Below are 13,066 nucleotides of genomic sequence, written 5' to 3'. Positions count from 1 at the left end.
ACTCTTTGCAACCCCATGGACTATAGCCCACCAGGCTCCTCTGTCCATGGGATTCTGGCAAGAATACTGTCGTGGACTGCCATTGCCACACCCTTCTCCAGGGGATCTTCCCAACCCAGGAATTGTACCCGGGTTTCCCTCATTTCGGGCAGATTCCTTACCATCTGAGCTACCAGGGAAACCCATTCTACCCCCAGACTAAAATGTTTTCTTCTCTACTCTTCATATAACTGCCTCCTCACCCTAAGTCTCAATCCAAATGTTAACCTCCTGAGAGAGGTCTTCCTTGATTACCCCTCCAATATAGGGTTCTTCTGCCACTCTCTTAACTACACTCTCTTTATTTTTTCCAAATTATATAATTTATTTGGGTTTTTTCCCACATAAATCAATTATTTAAAAGGGATATTGAAGAATTGATATATTATCTTATATTTTTCTCATAGCTAGTTTATCTCCCATCGATTGTAGTAGTAAATCAAAATTTGCACTTAGCCTAACATTATAATATGCAGGTTACAATTAAATAAAATGAAATTTATTTTCAACAATATTAAAGATATATTTTATTATTTACAACAGCATCCATAAAGATTTGGGAGGAAAATATATATCTATATATTATAGATAGATATATGTAAATATAGTTGTGGGTTCAATCCCTGGTTAGGAAGATCCCCTGGAGGAGGAAATGGCAACCCACTCCAGTATTCTTGCCTGGATAATCCCATGGACAGAGGAGCCTGGTGGTCTACAGTCCACAGGGTCACAAAGAGTCAGACATGATTGAGCATGCATACAGCCACAGCCAGCCAGGATGACATGCTATTTGTGTTCAATGAATGCATAGAGTGAGGGAGTGAATGAATTTCATTCATTGGTGAAACAGAAATCACCAGTCCCAAAGCCATAATAAACCTTAGAGAATATAGACCAAACAACTCCACCAATCCTTTTTGCTTTCACTATAGGGATTACAGACAAAAATCTTAAATGCCTTTCCCATCAGAACAAGGTCTATTAGTAACTTCCGTTGTAACTAAAGCTATTCTACAGCAGTTGTGTTCAAACTTGGTCCAATGATAATGAGGCAACGTGGAAAATACAGGGCTTATGGAAACATTTTTCTTCACTGATTTTCTTTCCATAATCTTATACTGATTTGTGTAGTCTGAGTTATTGAAGACAATGGCACATAAGGGGGTGGTTATGGCTTGCCACTATTCATTTTAATCGTTTTCCCTCACTGTTTTGCCTAGTAACATAGATGCCGTTAATAAATCAGGTATACCTCACCATGCACAGTGCAGACATAAAGAACACAACCTACAAAGAAAATCTGAATATCCTCAGTATAATTTCACCAGACCAAGGCTCAAAGGGACTTCCCTCATTAACATACTCTTATTTTTTTTACCAGATTGCTTGAAAAGTATTCCATAAGGATAAAAAAATTTTAATCCAATATGAACAAAAATTCTATACTAATTTGCAAAGTTAAGGCAAAACTGGCTCAGTAGTTTGGGGTATAATGAGTGGCTCAGAAATCCTATTGGATTTGCTTACACAAGCCTGGCCTGGCTGTGGTTTCATGTAGCCAATTCTCATCAAGAAATAAGACTGTGTGACCTGAGGAAGACAGGGCTGTGCCATTTTGAAATATAGTTTCCTATTTGGAGGGAAAAAAAAAAATCAAGGTTTAGCAGTCTTTTTCCCTTAGAGAGGACAAAGACTCTGCCATGGAAATTTCCTGCTAATTCCATGAGGACATATATTGGCATTAGCTTCTTCCAAGAAAAAGCATTAAGGGTAGAATCACCTTTATTCCCACTTCTACCCTCTTGTCCTTCTCGATGAGAGTCTGGGCATCGTGTACTTTTCTCTCTGCCATGGGCCTGCCAAGTTGGCACTCCAAGAGCAAATAACAGCAATAATAACTTCAGTATGTTAGCAGCCCTGGGAGTCTATGTGTCAGTCAGTAGAGAGTATGGGCAAGAAAAGCATCAATTATTTCATGAAAAAAGAAACTCTTTCTTCACATGCCACTCCTATTTTTATGCAAAGAAGCAGAATCACAGATACTTCAGGAACCTGGTAGTAGAGGTATGTTGGCTAATTATATATTCAGTCATGTTCCAAGCATGTAGTCAGCCCTGCATGGACTATAAATAGCTTAGAATTATGGAGATGGAAGAGTCTTTCCTTCTAATTAGTGGTTTCAGTTTTAGGGCATCCCCGGTGGCACAGTCAGTAAAGAATCTGCCTGCAATGCAGGAGACATGGGTTCAATCCCTGGACTGGGAAGATCCCCTGGAGGAGAAAATGGCGACCCACTCCAGTATTCTTGCCTGGGTAATCCATGGATAGAGGAGTCTGGCGGGCTACAGTCCATGGGGTTGCAGGAGTTGGACATGACTTAGTGACAAAACCACCAGCACCATGGAGATGGAAGGGTCCTTCCTCCTAATTAGTGGTTTCAGGGCTTCAAAATGCCACAGGCTAATTCCAAATCCTCCCCTTCCACCATGTGAAGGATCAATATTGATATTGCAATTTTTTATTCTACCAAATAAAGAGAATTAATAGCTCCCCACTATCTCTTCCTGCCATCACTATTTCTTAAAATAAATGACATTTTAATAACACATTGAAGCCCCAAAAGACAAAATAACTTGCTCAAAGTGACACAGGGAAGCTAGTGGAAAATGTAGGACTAAAATCCAGGTCTGCAAATGTCTAGCCCTTTGCTGTATGTGGAACAATGCACTGCCTTTCCCTAGGAAGGCTGGACAACAGTTCACTTCAATTCCATCCCCTCTACTGTCCTTCCTGCTGTGTGCTCCTCCGGACAAGTCCCCGAGAACAATGAGAATCTATCCCTGACTCTTTGCTCTTTCCTTACTCATCGCCCTCCCTAACCCTTTCCTTAAAAAAAAATATGAAGTAAACAACTTTGCTTTAAGGTATTATTTGTTCTCAATCTAGAAGGCTGAGGAAATAAAAACACAGTAATCACTGAATGCAGCTCACAAAAGAGAACAGTTTATGCTACCCGGCATCCTCACGACAAGTTTGAAAATTATTGTACATAACAGATCTGCCTTATAGGATGCAGCCCTCTAGATTCCTGGGGGAGAGAGCCAAGGTTAGTTTGCTTTATTAGAAGGCACTGTGTTATATTAAATCATATCTACACAGCCAAAGGGAAGGTTAAACAATCATGCTTATTGATTTATCCAGGGAATGGAGGCTTGTTAAACAGGCAAAAGCCGTTATCTGGATTTTAAAATGGGTGGAATTGAGTATGACTCATCTATTTTGAATGTCAGCACATCATGAATTCACCAATGTGACATGAGAACAGAGAGATCAAAGTAGTTACCTATTGAATATAATTCCTTCGAGAGCCCACGTACCTCCTCCAGTCCCCAAGAATCCTCTTTCTCCTTAATAAGAAATTTATTCTTTAAAATTGCCTCTATTCCCCCATTATCTTTCATGCCTGTGCAGACCCAGGCATTTAGCAATATAGGCTGACTACTATTAATCAGATGCCAGGTTTATGTCAGTGACAGTACATGTCCCCTCATGTAGTCCTAGTAAGGTCAGGACACTTTCAGGCCAGGAAACACAAGATGAGAGGAAAACACAAATTGTTTGACCTTGCCCAAGGTCACACAATTTGCCAATAAAAAGGTAGAAACCAAACAGATAGGTCTACTACCAAATCCCATGATCTTAGTCATAGCATCCTACCCCTGCCAAACTACCATTGCCCCTATTCAAGTCCATATGTGGGCTACCCTGGTGCCTCAGTTGGTAAAGAATCTGCCTGCAATACAGGAGACTCAGGTTTGATTCCTGGGTTGGGGAAATCCCCTGGAGAAGGGAATGGCTACCCATTCCAGCATTCTGACCTGGAGAATTCCATGGACAGAGGAGCAAGGCAGGCTACAGTCCATGGGGTCACAAAGAGTCAGAAACGACTGAGCAAAGTTCACTTTCTCTTTCAAGTCCAGACATAGGCAAAATATTTATATGAGTAGAATGTACTCAGATGCTGGAACATTGTCTATGAAATGCAAAGGAACTGAAAGAGATTTCATGCTCATGCTTGGTTTTCTTTGTCTGGTGAGTTGTAGAGTTTTAGCTTTAGCTTGGGTTACAGTACTGACTCTCCTAGCATCTAGAATGGATCTCAGTGAGGCAGTGGAAGGGTCATTCAACAGTGTTCTACTTTGCTCTACAAGCTACATTCTAGAGTCATATTTATTGCCACATCTCTCCACCTGCACGAGAAAGTAATAATTAAAATGATGGCTGGTGTAGTCTTGGAAAAAGTTCAATTATTCGAAGAACTTATATTTCCCCTCTTCTGTAATACAATTAATCCCAAAGTCCCAACTGCTCCAAAAGTCATGTTGATACTGCTGCTCTATCTTATATCAGAGCTTAAGAAATCTTGATTATTAAAGTTTTTTTGTAAGAACCCTCCATGGCCTCTGCAATTTTACTGTCTGAGGGGTTTGAGAGAGTTTAAACAATTTTAAATAGGGCTCATCACAAAGTAAAGCCCTTCTGCTGCTGCTGCTGCTGCTGCTGCTGCTAAGTCACTTCAGTCGTGGCCGACTCTGTGCGACCCCATAGACGGCAGCCCACCAGGCTCCCCCGTCCCTGGGATTCTCCAGGCAAGAACAATGGAGCGGGTTGCCATTTCCTTCTCCAACGCATGAAAGTGAAAAGTGAAAGTGAAGTCGCTCAGTCGTGTCCGACTCTTAGCGACCTCATGGACTGCAGCCTACCAGGCTCCTCCGTCCATGGGATTTTCCAGGCAAGAGTACTGGAGTGGGGTGCCATTGCCTTCTCCAACTGAGATCAAATACAGCATCTAAGAGGAAAGTCTGAAGTTGGGAACACTTTACAGCTGCTGAGAAAGTGCAACAACCATATAGCACTTAACCTTTGTCCGACTAAGGGATTGTTGTGTATCAAATTCCCCTAAGATAAAAAGTATCCAAGGAATCTTACCAGGATGTACTATGAAAGGTAGAAAAAGTTTCAATATGAACTGAAGATTGTGTAACATACCTTCACCTGCCTGGCACATAGTAAGCCCTCAATAAATATTTAGGGAATGAAGCTTTCCTATTTCTTTCTTTCTTAGAGCACAGTGTCCAATATAAAAGGTATTGAGTTCTACAGTATAAGTCCATTTTGCTCCAAGCAGGCCCAAAACAAAAGTATGCAGAGTTTCAAGTAAAATAAACAAGCAAAAAAATCTTTGTTTTGGAAAAGAATTCACTGCAGGATCCTATTAATTAGACAATTTACCAAAATGTGAAATACAATCTAACTTACAAAATGAGATTCATATGTAACTTTTAGAGAACTGCATAAAGTGAGACAACTTGTAAATCCATCAAGTCATTCTCTTAAAAAAAAAAAAAAAGAATGTTTTTTAGAAATGCCCACAGTAATCCTAGACTTGGCCTCTCTCTTCCTCTCCCCCACCAACTAGCTAATTTCTATGTGTGTTTCAACAACAGAAAAAGCTTCAGTTCTTCCAGGAAAACTTCCCTCATTTCCCACACCAAAGAAAAAAAAAAACAAACAAACCAAACCAATACAAAAAAAACACCCTGTCCACATCTCTGTTATTCCACTGTATTATCATTATGTATTTATGTGTCTTTCACTCAACTTAAACTCTTCTTTGCTTAGGGAGAAATGAGATTAAGAAATGAGTCTTAATCTGCTAAGCTGAGACTATTATAAGTTCTCAATAAATATTAACAGAATGAATGAATATATTACTGACATCAAATCATACAGATCTTAGGGTGTGGCTGGTGAGCACAAGCCAACTACCTCTGAAAGTATAAATGGAAGTGGTGAGTCTGACATAGAGTCTGAGAGGCTTGATGACTTTGATGTAGCCTGATGGAGGGCTCCCCGGAGAGGATAAAAGGGAAAGAATGAATCAAACCTCAGGAATTTCAAGTGATGAGGAACATTTGCCAGGATGTAGTAGAGATCACGAAACAAGGGTACAAGTACAGAGAGACCTGAAAATGACTTAGGTTTGGTCCTCTTGGTCAAAGATCTTGTCTCTGATCTAAATCTAGACTCTGACAGCTGCTACCAGGCATTATCGCCTTGTCATCACCAGTGCTGTCTGTGCGCCACCAGCCTGGTGGCTCTCACTCCAGCATTTCAGTGCCATGGAGAAGGACTAAGCAGTTCTTACAAAAGGATGAATAAACTCCATTAAAGGCAGCTGCAGCAGGCGACTCTCAAAGGCAGCCTCGTACCTGCTGGTTCTGATAGGCTGTGACGGTAGTGAACACTGTCTCAGGAAAGTTGAATGTCTTCACTCCATCCCCAACAGGGACGGGTTTGGTGGGTGAAAGGTCACTGCTGAAATCCTTGCGAATCACGTGTACTCGAGGCTGGTATTTGTGCATAGAGTGAAGAATGATCTGAAATGAGAAGGGGACACATTACTCCAGGGTTGCCTCTAAGATCCCTACATCTTTGCTAGTTCTTATGCAAACAAATTACAGGATAAAAGCATTATAGGAAAACACAGATTGGAGGTGAGACATACAGGAAACTGGAAATCAGTGTACTTGCCCATGGCTGGAAGGACTAAGTGACTGGAGCATCACATCACACAGAACCCGTAGCAGAGGATCTCAATCATAGGTGGTGAGTGCAATGTGTCTTCTTCATTTGGATAAATATTGAGCAAATTGGTTCTGATACCAGTAGACTCCACTCCACTAAAAGGTCTCAGAACCCCTGCTGTGTGACGGATGTTCCTTCCTGCTTCACATTTTCAGGATGGGCTCCTCTGTCTTTAAATTTTACAAGCCATTATTTGAACTTTGTTATTGATTTTATGGACATTCTCTCATGTTATGGGAGAGCTAAGGGGATATGGGTGTTCTCTCTTCCTCAGAAAGTTACCATTTCCCTAAAGATAGGAGCCATGATTTTCGTTTCTTCAGTCTTCATGCATAGCATCCAGTGCGGATTCTGGCATTCAGTGAAAATTCAGTGTGTTAACCGCCAAAATTAAATCAGGGGCACCAATTACACCTGGCCAGCGGACGGGGGAGCCTGGTGGGCTGCCATCTATGGGGTCGCACAGAGTCGGACACGACTGAAGTGATTTAGCAGCCGCAGCAGCAGCCTTAAGACCTAGACTTCTCTTATAAATTCATAAATTTCTTGACCAATCAGCCAGAAATGCCCCTACAACAGTTTCTCTGAGTTGGTTGCCCTCAGAGGATAATATGAATTATATGGTACGAATAATAAGAATTATTCTACTAAACGATATGATTTATTTCAGCATTTTGAAATGCGTCCTGTGTTTCTGTCTGAATTCTCCTGACTTGACAGTGAGTTCCTGGAGCACAAGAATTCTGTCTGATAAACACAATCTGATACATAACAGACAGTTGCTAAATGTTAGATGTGTAATAAATGTAATTTCACAAGAGGAAAAAAAAAACTTTCATGCTTGCTTAATTACTTAAAATGACTCAAAATAGCATAGAGATTCTTTTTTACCCATTTGAAACAGCCTGGGACTAGTCAGTTCTAGAGGAAAAAAAGGGAAAGAGGAAGGTAGAGGAGATGGGGTTATTTGACTCACATGTCCTTGATCATCCAATTCATTGTTGGTCAGCTTGAGTTTGTCAAAACTGACCACCTGTCTCATCCAAGTATCTCCAGAAGCTAGAGAATCAGGGTGTATATAAACTCTTGGGGGCACGGGGGAATCAGCGTTGCCAGCCACCATCCACTTGGAGCTGTGATACACATATCTGAGACAGAGAGGGAGAGAGGAGAATTCAGAGACAGATGCAGGGGAGGAGCAGAGACCCAGGAAACAATTAGGGACAGGAGGGAGGAGACACAAATGAGAAAAAAAATGGAGGAGGGAGGATTAAACAGAGAATACAAAGGAGCAAAAGGGAAGGGTGGATAACCAGGGAAAATGAAATAGAGATGGAAATGGGAAACAAGATGGGTGGGGGAGGGCAGAAAAGTGTTGTGGTTAATGATCAAAGCCGCAGCTCTCACAAGGAAAACATTCTCACAGTTCCTTTTCTTTCTTCTTCCTCTCCTTGCCTTGCACCCCTGTGTGCACACAGGCATCCTGAATCCACGTGTTTAGCTATGGAAAAGGTATTTTACTGCAACCTTTCACCTTTCAAATGCAAACCATATAATCCATTGGCCACTTGCTCGGGGTTTGGTTCCTTATTAAAAACATCTTCCATATTGTCCTATAAAACACAGCCATGTGCAGAGACCTTCCAAGCCTCTCACTTGTTAACCATTTCTTAGCTAAGACTCTGCGTTTTGAAGCATTTTGATGAAAACTTAGTTTTGAACATCCACATTATTTTCCCACAAAGTCACTGGAATGAGACTAGGTTAATCAAAGAAAACTAACTGGGAAGTCCTGGTGTTTCTGGGAATGGCTGCACTAAGACAGCGGTCTCCATTTTCACTGAAATGAAGGAAGTTTTTAAAGAAAGGAGCATCTCCCCTACTAAGTCCAACATCAAGACCACTTTTTTCTTAACCAGCACTCCCTCTAACATACAAGTAATGAACTTCTCTATTCACCTCTAACCTCCAAATTCATGGGCTTAGGGCCAAGTTCTGAAATATCTCAAAAATGAGCCATGACTCACTGAGTTGATTGAGAACTCAGGAGATCAATTAAGCCACAACCTGTTTCCGACAAGAACTATGAGTGAGACACGTGGAGACTATGTTGCCTTTTAATGGCTCTGAAGGAAGGTTATTTAGCAAACTTGTTCATAATCCATATTAATTACCAATAATTCCCCTAAATAGATATTCTTCTGAGGCCTTACCCAATTCTCCCATTCTTCCCCTCCATCAACAACAGGATAATCCACCACGTATATAATTGAATATACTGTATTAATGCACTTCTCTGACCACTTTTCAAAATAAATCATCTCAGCTCACCTAGTATTTCATAAACCAAATCATTCAACACATTAATCACTTTCAGTGTTAACTGAATTAGTTTTAGACTTAAGATCCATTTGATTTTTGCTACCCTGGCATACACTACACAATCCCACTTTTAAAAAAAAGTATTTATCTTTGTTTTTTTGGCTGTGCCATGCAGCATGCAGAATCTTAGTTCCCTGACCAGATATGCCCCCTGCAGAGGAAGCTTAGAGTCTGAACCACTGGTCTGCCAGGGAAGTCCCTATATAATCCCAGTCTTTATAGAAATGTTAGGAGGATCCAGACCAAACCATTACTGGTTCTGACTCCCTGCCTCTCTCCTGTCTGATGTTCTGCCACAGGCCATTGGCACATCCTCTATCCTTGTTCCCCACCCAGTACATTGTACAGTTCAGTTCAGTTGCTCAGTCGTGTCTGACTCTTTGCGACCCCATGAATCGCAGCACGCCAGGCCTCCCTGTCCATCACCAGCTCCCGGAGTTCACTCAGACTCACGTCCATCGAGTCAGTGATGCCATCCAGCCATCTCATCCTCTGTCGTCCCCTTCTCCTCCTGCCCCCAGTCCCTCCCAGCATCAGAGTCTTTTCCAGTGAGTCAACTCTTTGCAGTGCACTGATAAAATGTGTCATCTAATGAGTTTACAGAACATCCTGGGTGCTGGTGATGCCCACAATTCCACATGCCAGTCATCATTACCTGTATCTTTTATTGTCCACAGGTACAATGTCCATTGCTATGTAGTACTGCTGGTGTGGATCCAGGCCAGTGATTTTCACTCTCATGGCAGGAAACATCCTCCTATGATGGGAAACAAGGCAGGAAGCTCAGCAATCAGAGGGGAAGAAGTAGCAAGAGTAAACACTTGATGAGTCTCTTCTTAATAGGAAGCACATCGAAATCCCATATCCTTTAATTCTCAAAGTTGGCTGTTTTTTTTCAATTTGAAAATTATCACTATCAAATATCCTGAGGATGTATACTGCTGAAATAACACCTCTTCTGAACTTAAATTGAACTGTTTGATTATTCATACACTCAAAGATCTTATACCATAGCATGCTTTACATTAATCTTTAATGTGAGACAGATGGAGAGACAAGAGATAGATAAAGTGCATGTATATACATTCCCTATTAGACTGTAACATTCTTCGTCTCTTTTTTTTTGGCTGCACCATGCAGCTTGCAGGATCTTAGTTCCTCAAACAGGGATTGAATTGGGCTGCCTGAGTGTTCTTGCCTTGAGAATCCCAGGGACGGGAGAGCCTGGTGGGCTGCCATCTATGGGGTCGCACAGATTTGGACACGACTGAAGTGACTTAGCAGCAGCAGCAGCAGTGGAAGCATCTCCTAACCACTGGACAGCCATGGAATTCCCTAAAACATCTTTAAATACACTTTTATACTTAATACACTTGAATAACTTATATTCTTATTCCCTAAGTAGCTTATCACAGTTAATTGCAGTGATCATGAAGTACTTTTTGATTGTCTACTTGAAAATGACCACTCTAAAAATAATATCTTAAGAAAAGAAAAAAAGAAGGAAGGTGCTACCAGTTCTCAAACAAAGGACCACCAACGGTTTTTTTTTTTTTAAACACATAAAACTGTAGAAAAATTTCTGCAAGTTCTCAGGCTGTCAACGTGTGTGTCAGAGGAAGGACCCTGTGGAATAAGAAGCAAATACCAAATGAATTCTAGTGGCCTCTGGGCAATACCTTGTTTCCACCACAATGGCTTGTTAAACTTGCCAAAGCAAGCGAGGTCAGGATATGGCACTTTACAACTACTCTCATAATTGAAGAGGAGGAGAGGGAGCAGTCCCAAAGAGGTATTGAGTTTCAAGGAGACTAAAATAAAATTTGCCATTCTTCTTTAACCATAAGAAAGAAGAAAAACATCAGCCTATTTTGCATGTCATTCATTTAGGAGCCAGACATAAAAAGTGTTCAGTTTTTTAAAAAATGTGGATTGCCCTGAATGTGCTCTAGGGTACTTGTACACAAAATGCTGCATTAAGTTTAACCATCTGGGGCCAGTTAGTTGAACTGGGCAGAGCACGGTGCTAATGAGGTCAAGGTCACAGGCTTGATCCACATATGGCCTAATTGGCTTTGCTCCATTTCACAGCCATAGACCATACCCTGACCCCAGACAGTCATCTCACAAATGTGCATTGGTTGTTTACATGAGGGGCTTTCTGTGCTAGTCACACACTCTACTACTCATCAAAAATTACTCAGAAAACAAAAGTCCTCTGGTTATAGGTTGGTGACATCATAATCTTGTTTGAGGTTAAAGCACAAGAGTGACCATAGATCTTCAATAGGGATGGTGGCTGTTTCTTAAATATTTGCAAAGAATAATTGTCAGTATTACCAAATCTTTTTCACTTTATAACTTTCAGAAGCTTCTATTGGTATTTCAGTTTTAGATTTTCTTTCTCTATTCTTAAAGTTTAATTAGAAAGTCTTCTATTTTAGTATTATGGCGAGCTAATGAAATTTTATTGTGGGCTGCTCACAATGACTAAATCTATCATTCACTGTAGGTGAGGCACTTTGATTCACATTAACTCTTTCCAAAAATTTGGGAACCTTGGTATATACATGTATGTATAGATCATTAATTCCCTTCTTAATAACAGTGACTTATGATTGCCCTGTCTATATAAATGTTTGGAGAACATCTTTCTGGGGATGGAAAAATCCTCTCTCTTACTACCTGAGATAAGAAAATGTGGTTTCTGTCAGCCAGCAACACAGGGCTACACTACACTAAAAGAGATGAAATTATTTCCTGATGACTTCAAGAAAAAGGGTCAGATGGTTTTAAACTCAATACCTGTTTTGTCCAAAACATTTATATGACCTTGAGTGGAGATGCTACCTGTCTTTTTCCAGTTCTTTAGAACTTAAGTTCTAAAATGAATGAGCTATATGGCTCTGGAGAAGTCATTTAAATTCACCATCTATAAAACAAAGGAAAAGAACTAAACAATACTCACAGTGACTCCTGCTTTCAATTCTATGCTGATATTTGAATTCTCTCATTAAAATCTTACCAAAGTTGCTTTTTCTTTTTGTCAGTATTTTAGCACAGAATATCAAGCAACGTCATAACACCCAAGGAAAAATTAATCTTTCATATTCACAAAATGAGATGAGTTTTCATTTTATGCCTAAATTTAGGTCAATTTTTTTGACTTCCAAACCCATTAATCCCTACAAACACCTCTGTCCATGGTGCTGACCATGCAGGTTCTGTTGGTGCACTCAAAGATTGAGGGTTCTGTAGACTACAGTAGTTCTGAATCAACAAGTTTACAGTTCGGAATGTGAAAAGAAGTAGATGGTGACTAAGGTCTGAGAGGGGAAAAAAGAACAGAGAGGCATACATAACTAATACAATGGAAACTGAAATTAAAACTGAAAAGGACACTACATAGGAAGAAAAATGAAGAGAAAAGGAAAGAATCAATTTCTGGGATGGGGAGGGAATGAAGAAAATTTACAGAAGAGAAACACTTCTTTGCATGTTTCTCAGTGGTTCCAGAATTACTTGAGCAGAGTTACTGACAGTAACATTAATAGCTGAGGCACTTCAACATGGGAGCAACAAGTACAGTTTCTAAATCTAAACAAAGGGATATGAATAAAGAACAAACTGCACGTCTGTGCTCAGAATGCCTGGATCTATTCAGGTTGTTGTCGTTTAGTCACTGAGTCATGTCTGACTCTTTTGTGACCCCATGGACTGTAGCCCACCATGGCTATATGGCTCCTCTATCCACGGGGTTTCCCAGGCAAGAATACTGGAATGGGCTGCCATTTTCCTCTCCAGGGGATCTTCCCGACCCAGGGAGTAAACCCACATCTCCTGTAAGGGCAGGTGGGTTCTTTAGGCAGGTTCTTTAGCACTGAGCCACCTGCGAAGCCCATATATTCAGACCAAAGTGATTTGTGAAGGTAGAGATACAGAAAAGAAAACAATGCAGAATAAATCATGAAATGACATCACAGGAGAGTTGTCAAGG

General features: G+C 40.6%; 1 protein-coding gene across 4 annotated transcripts in view; it reads right to left on the bottom strand.

Moving 5' to 3' along the window:
• TBX15 (T-box transcription factor 15) overlaps positions 1-13,066 on the bottom strand; it is a 125,810-nt gene that overhangs the window by 35,910 nt on the left and 76,834 nt on the right. For all 4 annotated transcript variants that reach the window (XM_061409642.1, XM_061409613.1, XM_061409621.1 and 1 more), the window contains 3 exons: positions 9,725-9,826; positions 7,664-7,835; positions 6,312-6,479 (listed from right to left, as the gene is read on the bottom strand). In XM_061409642.1, coding sequence (XP_061265626.1) covers positions 6,312-6,479; positions 7,664-7,835; positions 9,725-9,826 — 442 coding nt within the window. The remainder of the gene's footprint in view (positions 1-6,311; positions 6,480-7,663; positions 7,836-9,724; positions 9,827-13,066) is intronic.

The sequence above is a fragment of the Bos javanicus genome, chromosome 3 (assembly GCF_032452875.1).
Source record: "Bos javanicus breed banteng chromosome 3, ARS-OSU_banteng_1.0, whole genome shotgun sequence".
NCBI classification, from domain to species: Eukaryota; Metazoa; Chordata; class Mammalia; order Artiodactyla; family Bovidae; genus Bos; species Bos javanicus.
This window is presented reverse-complemented; position numbering and strand designations above follow the sequence as displayed.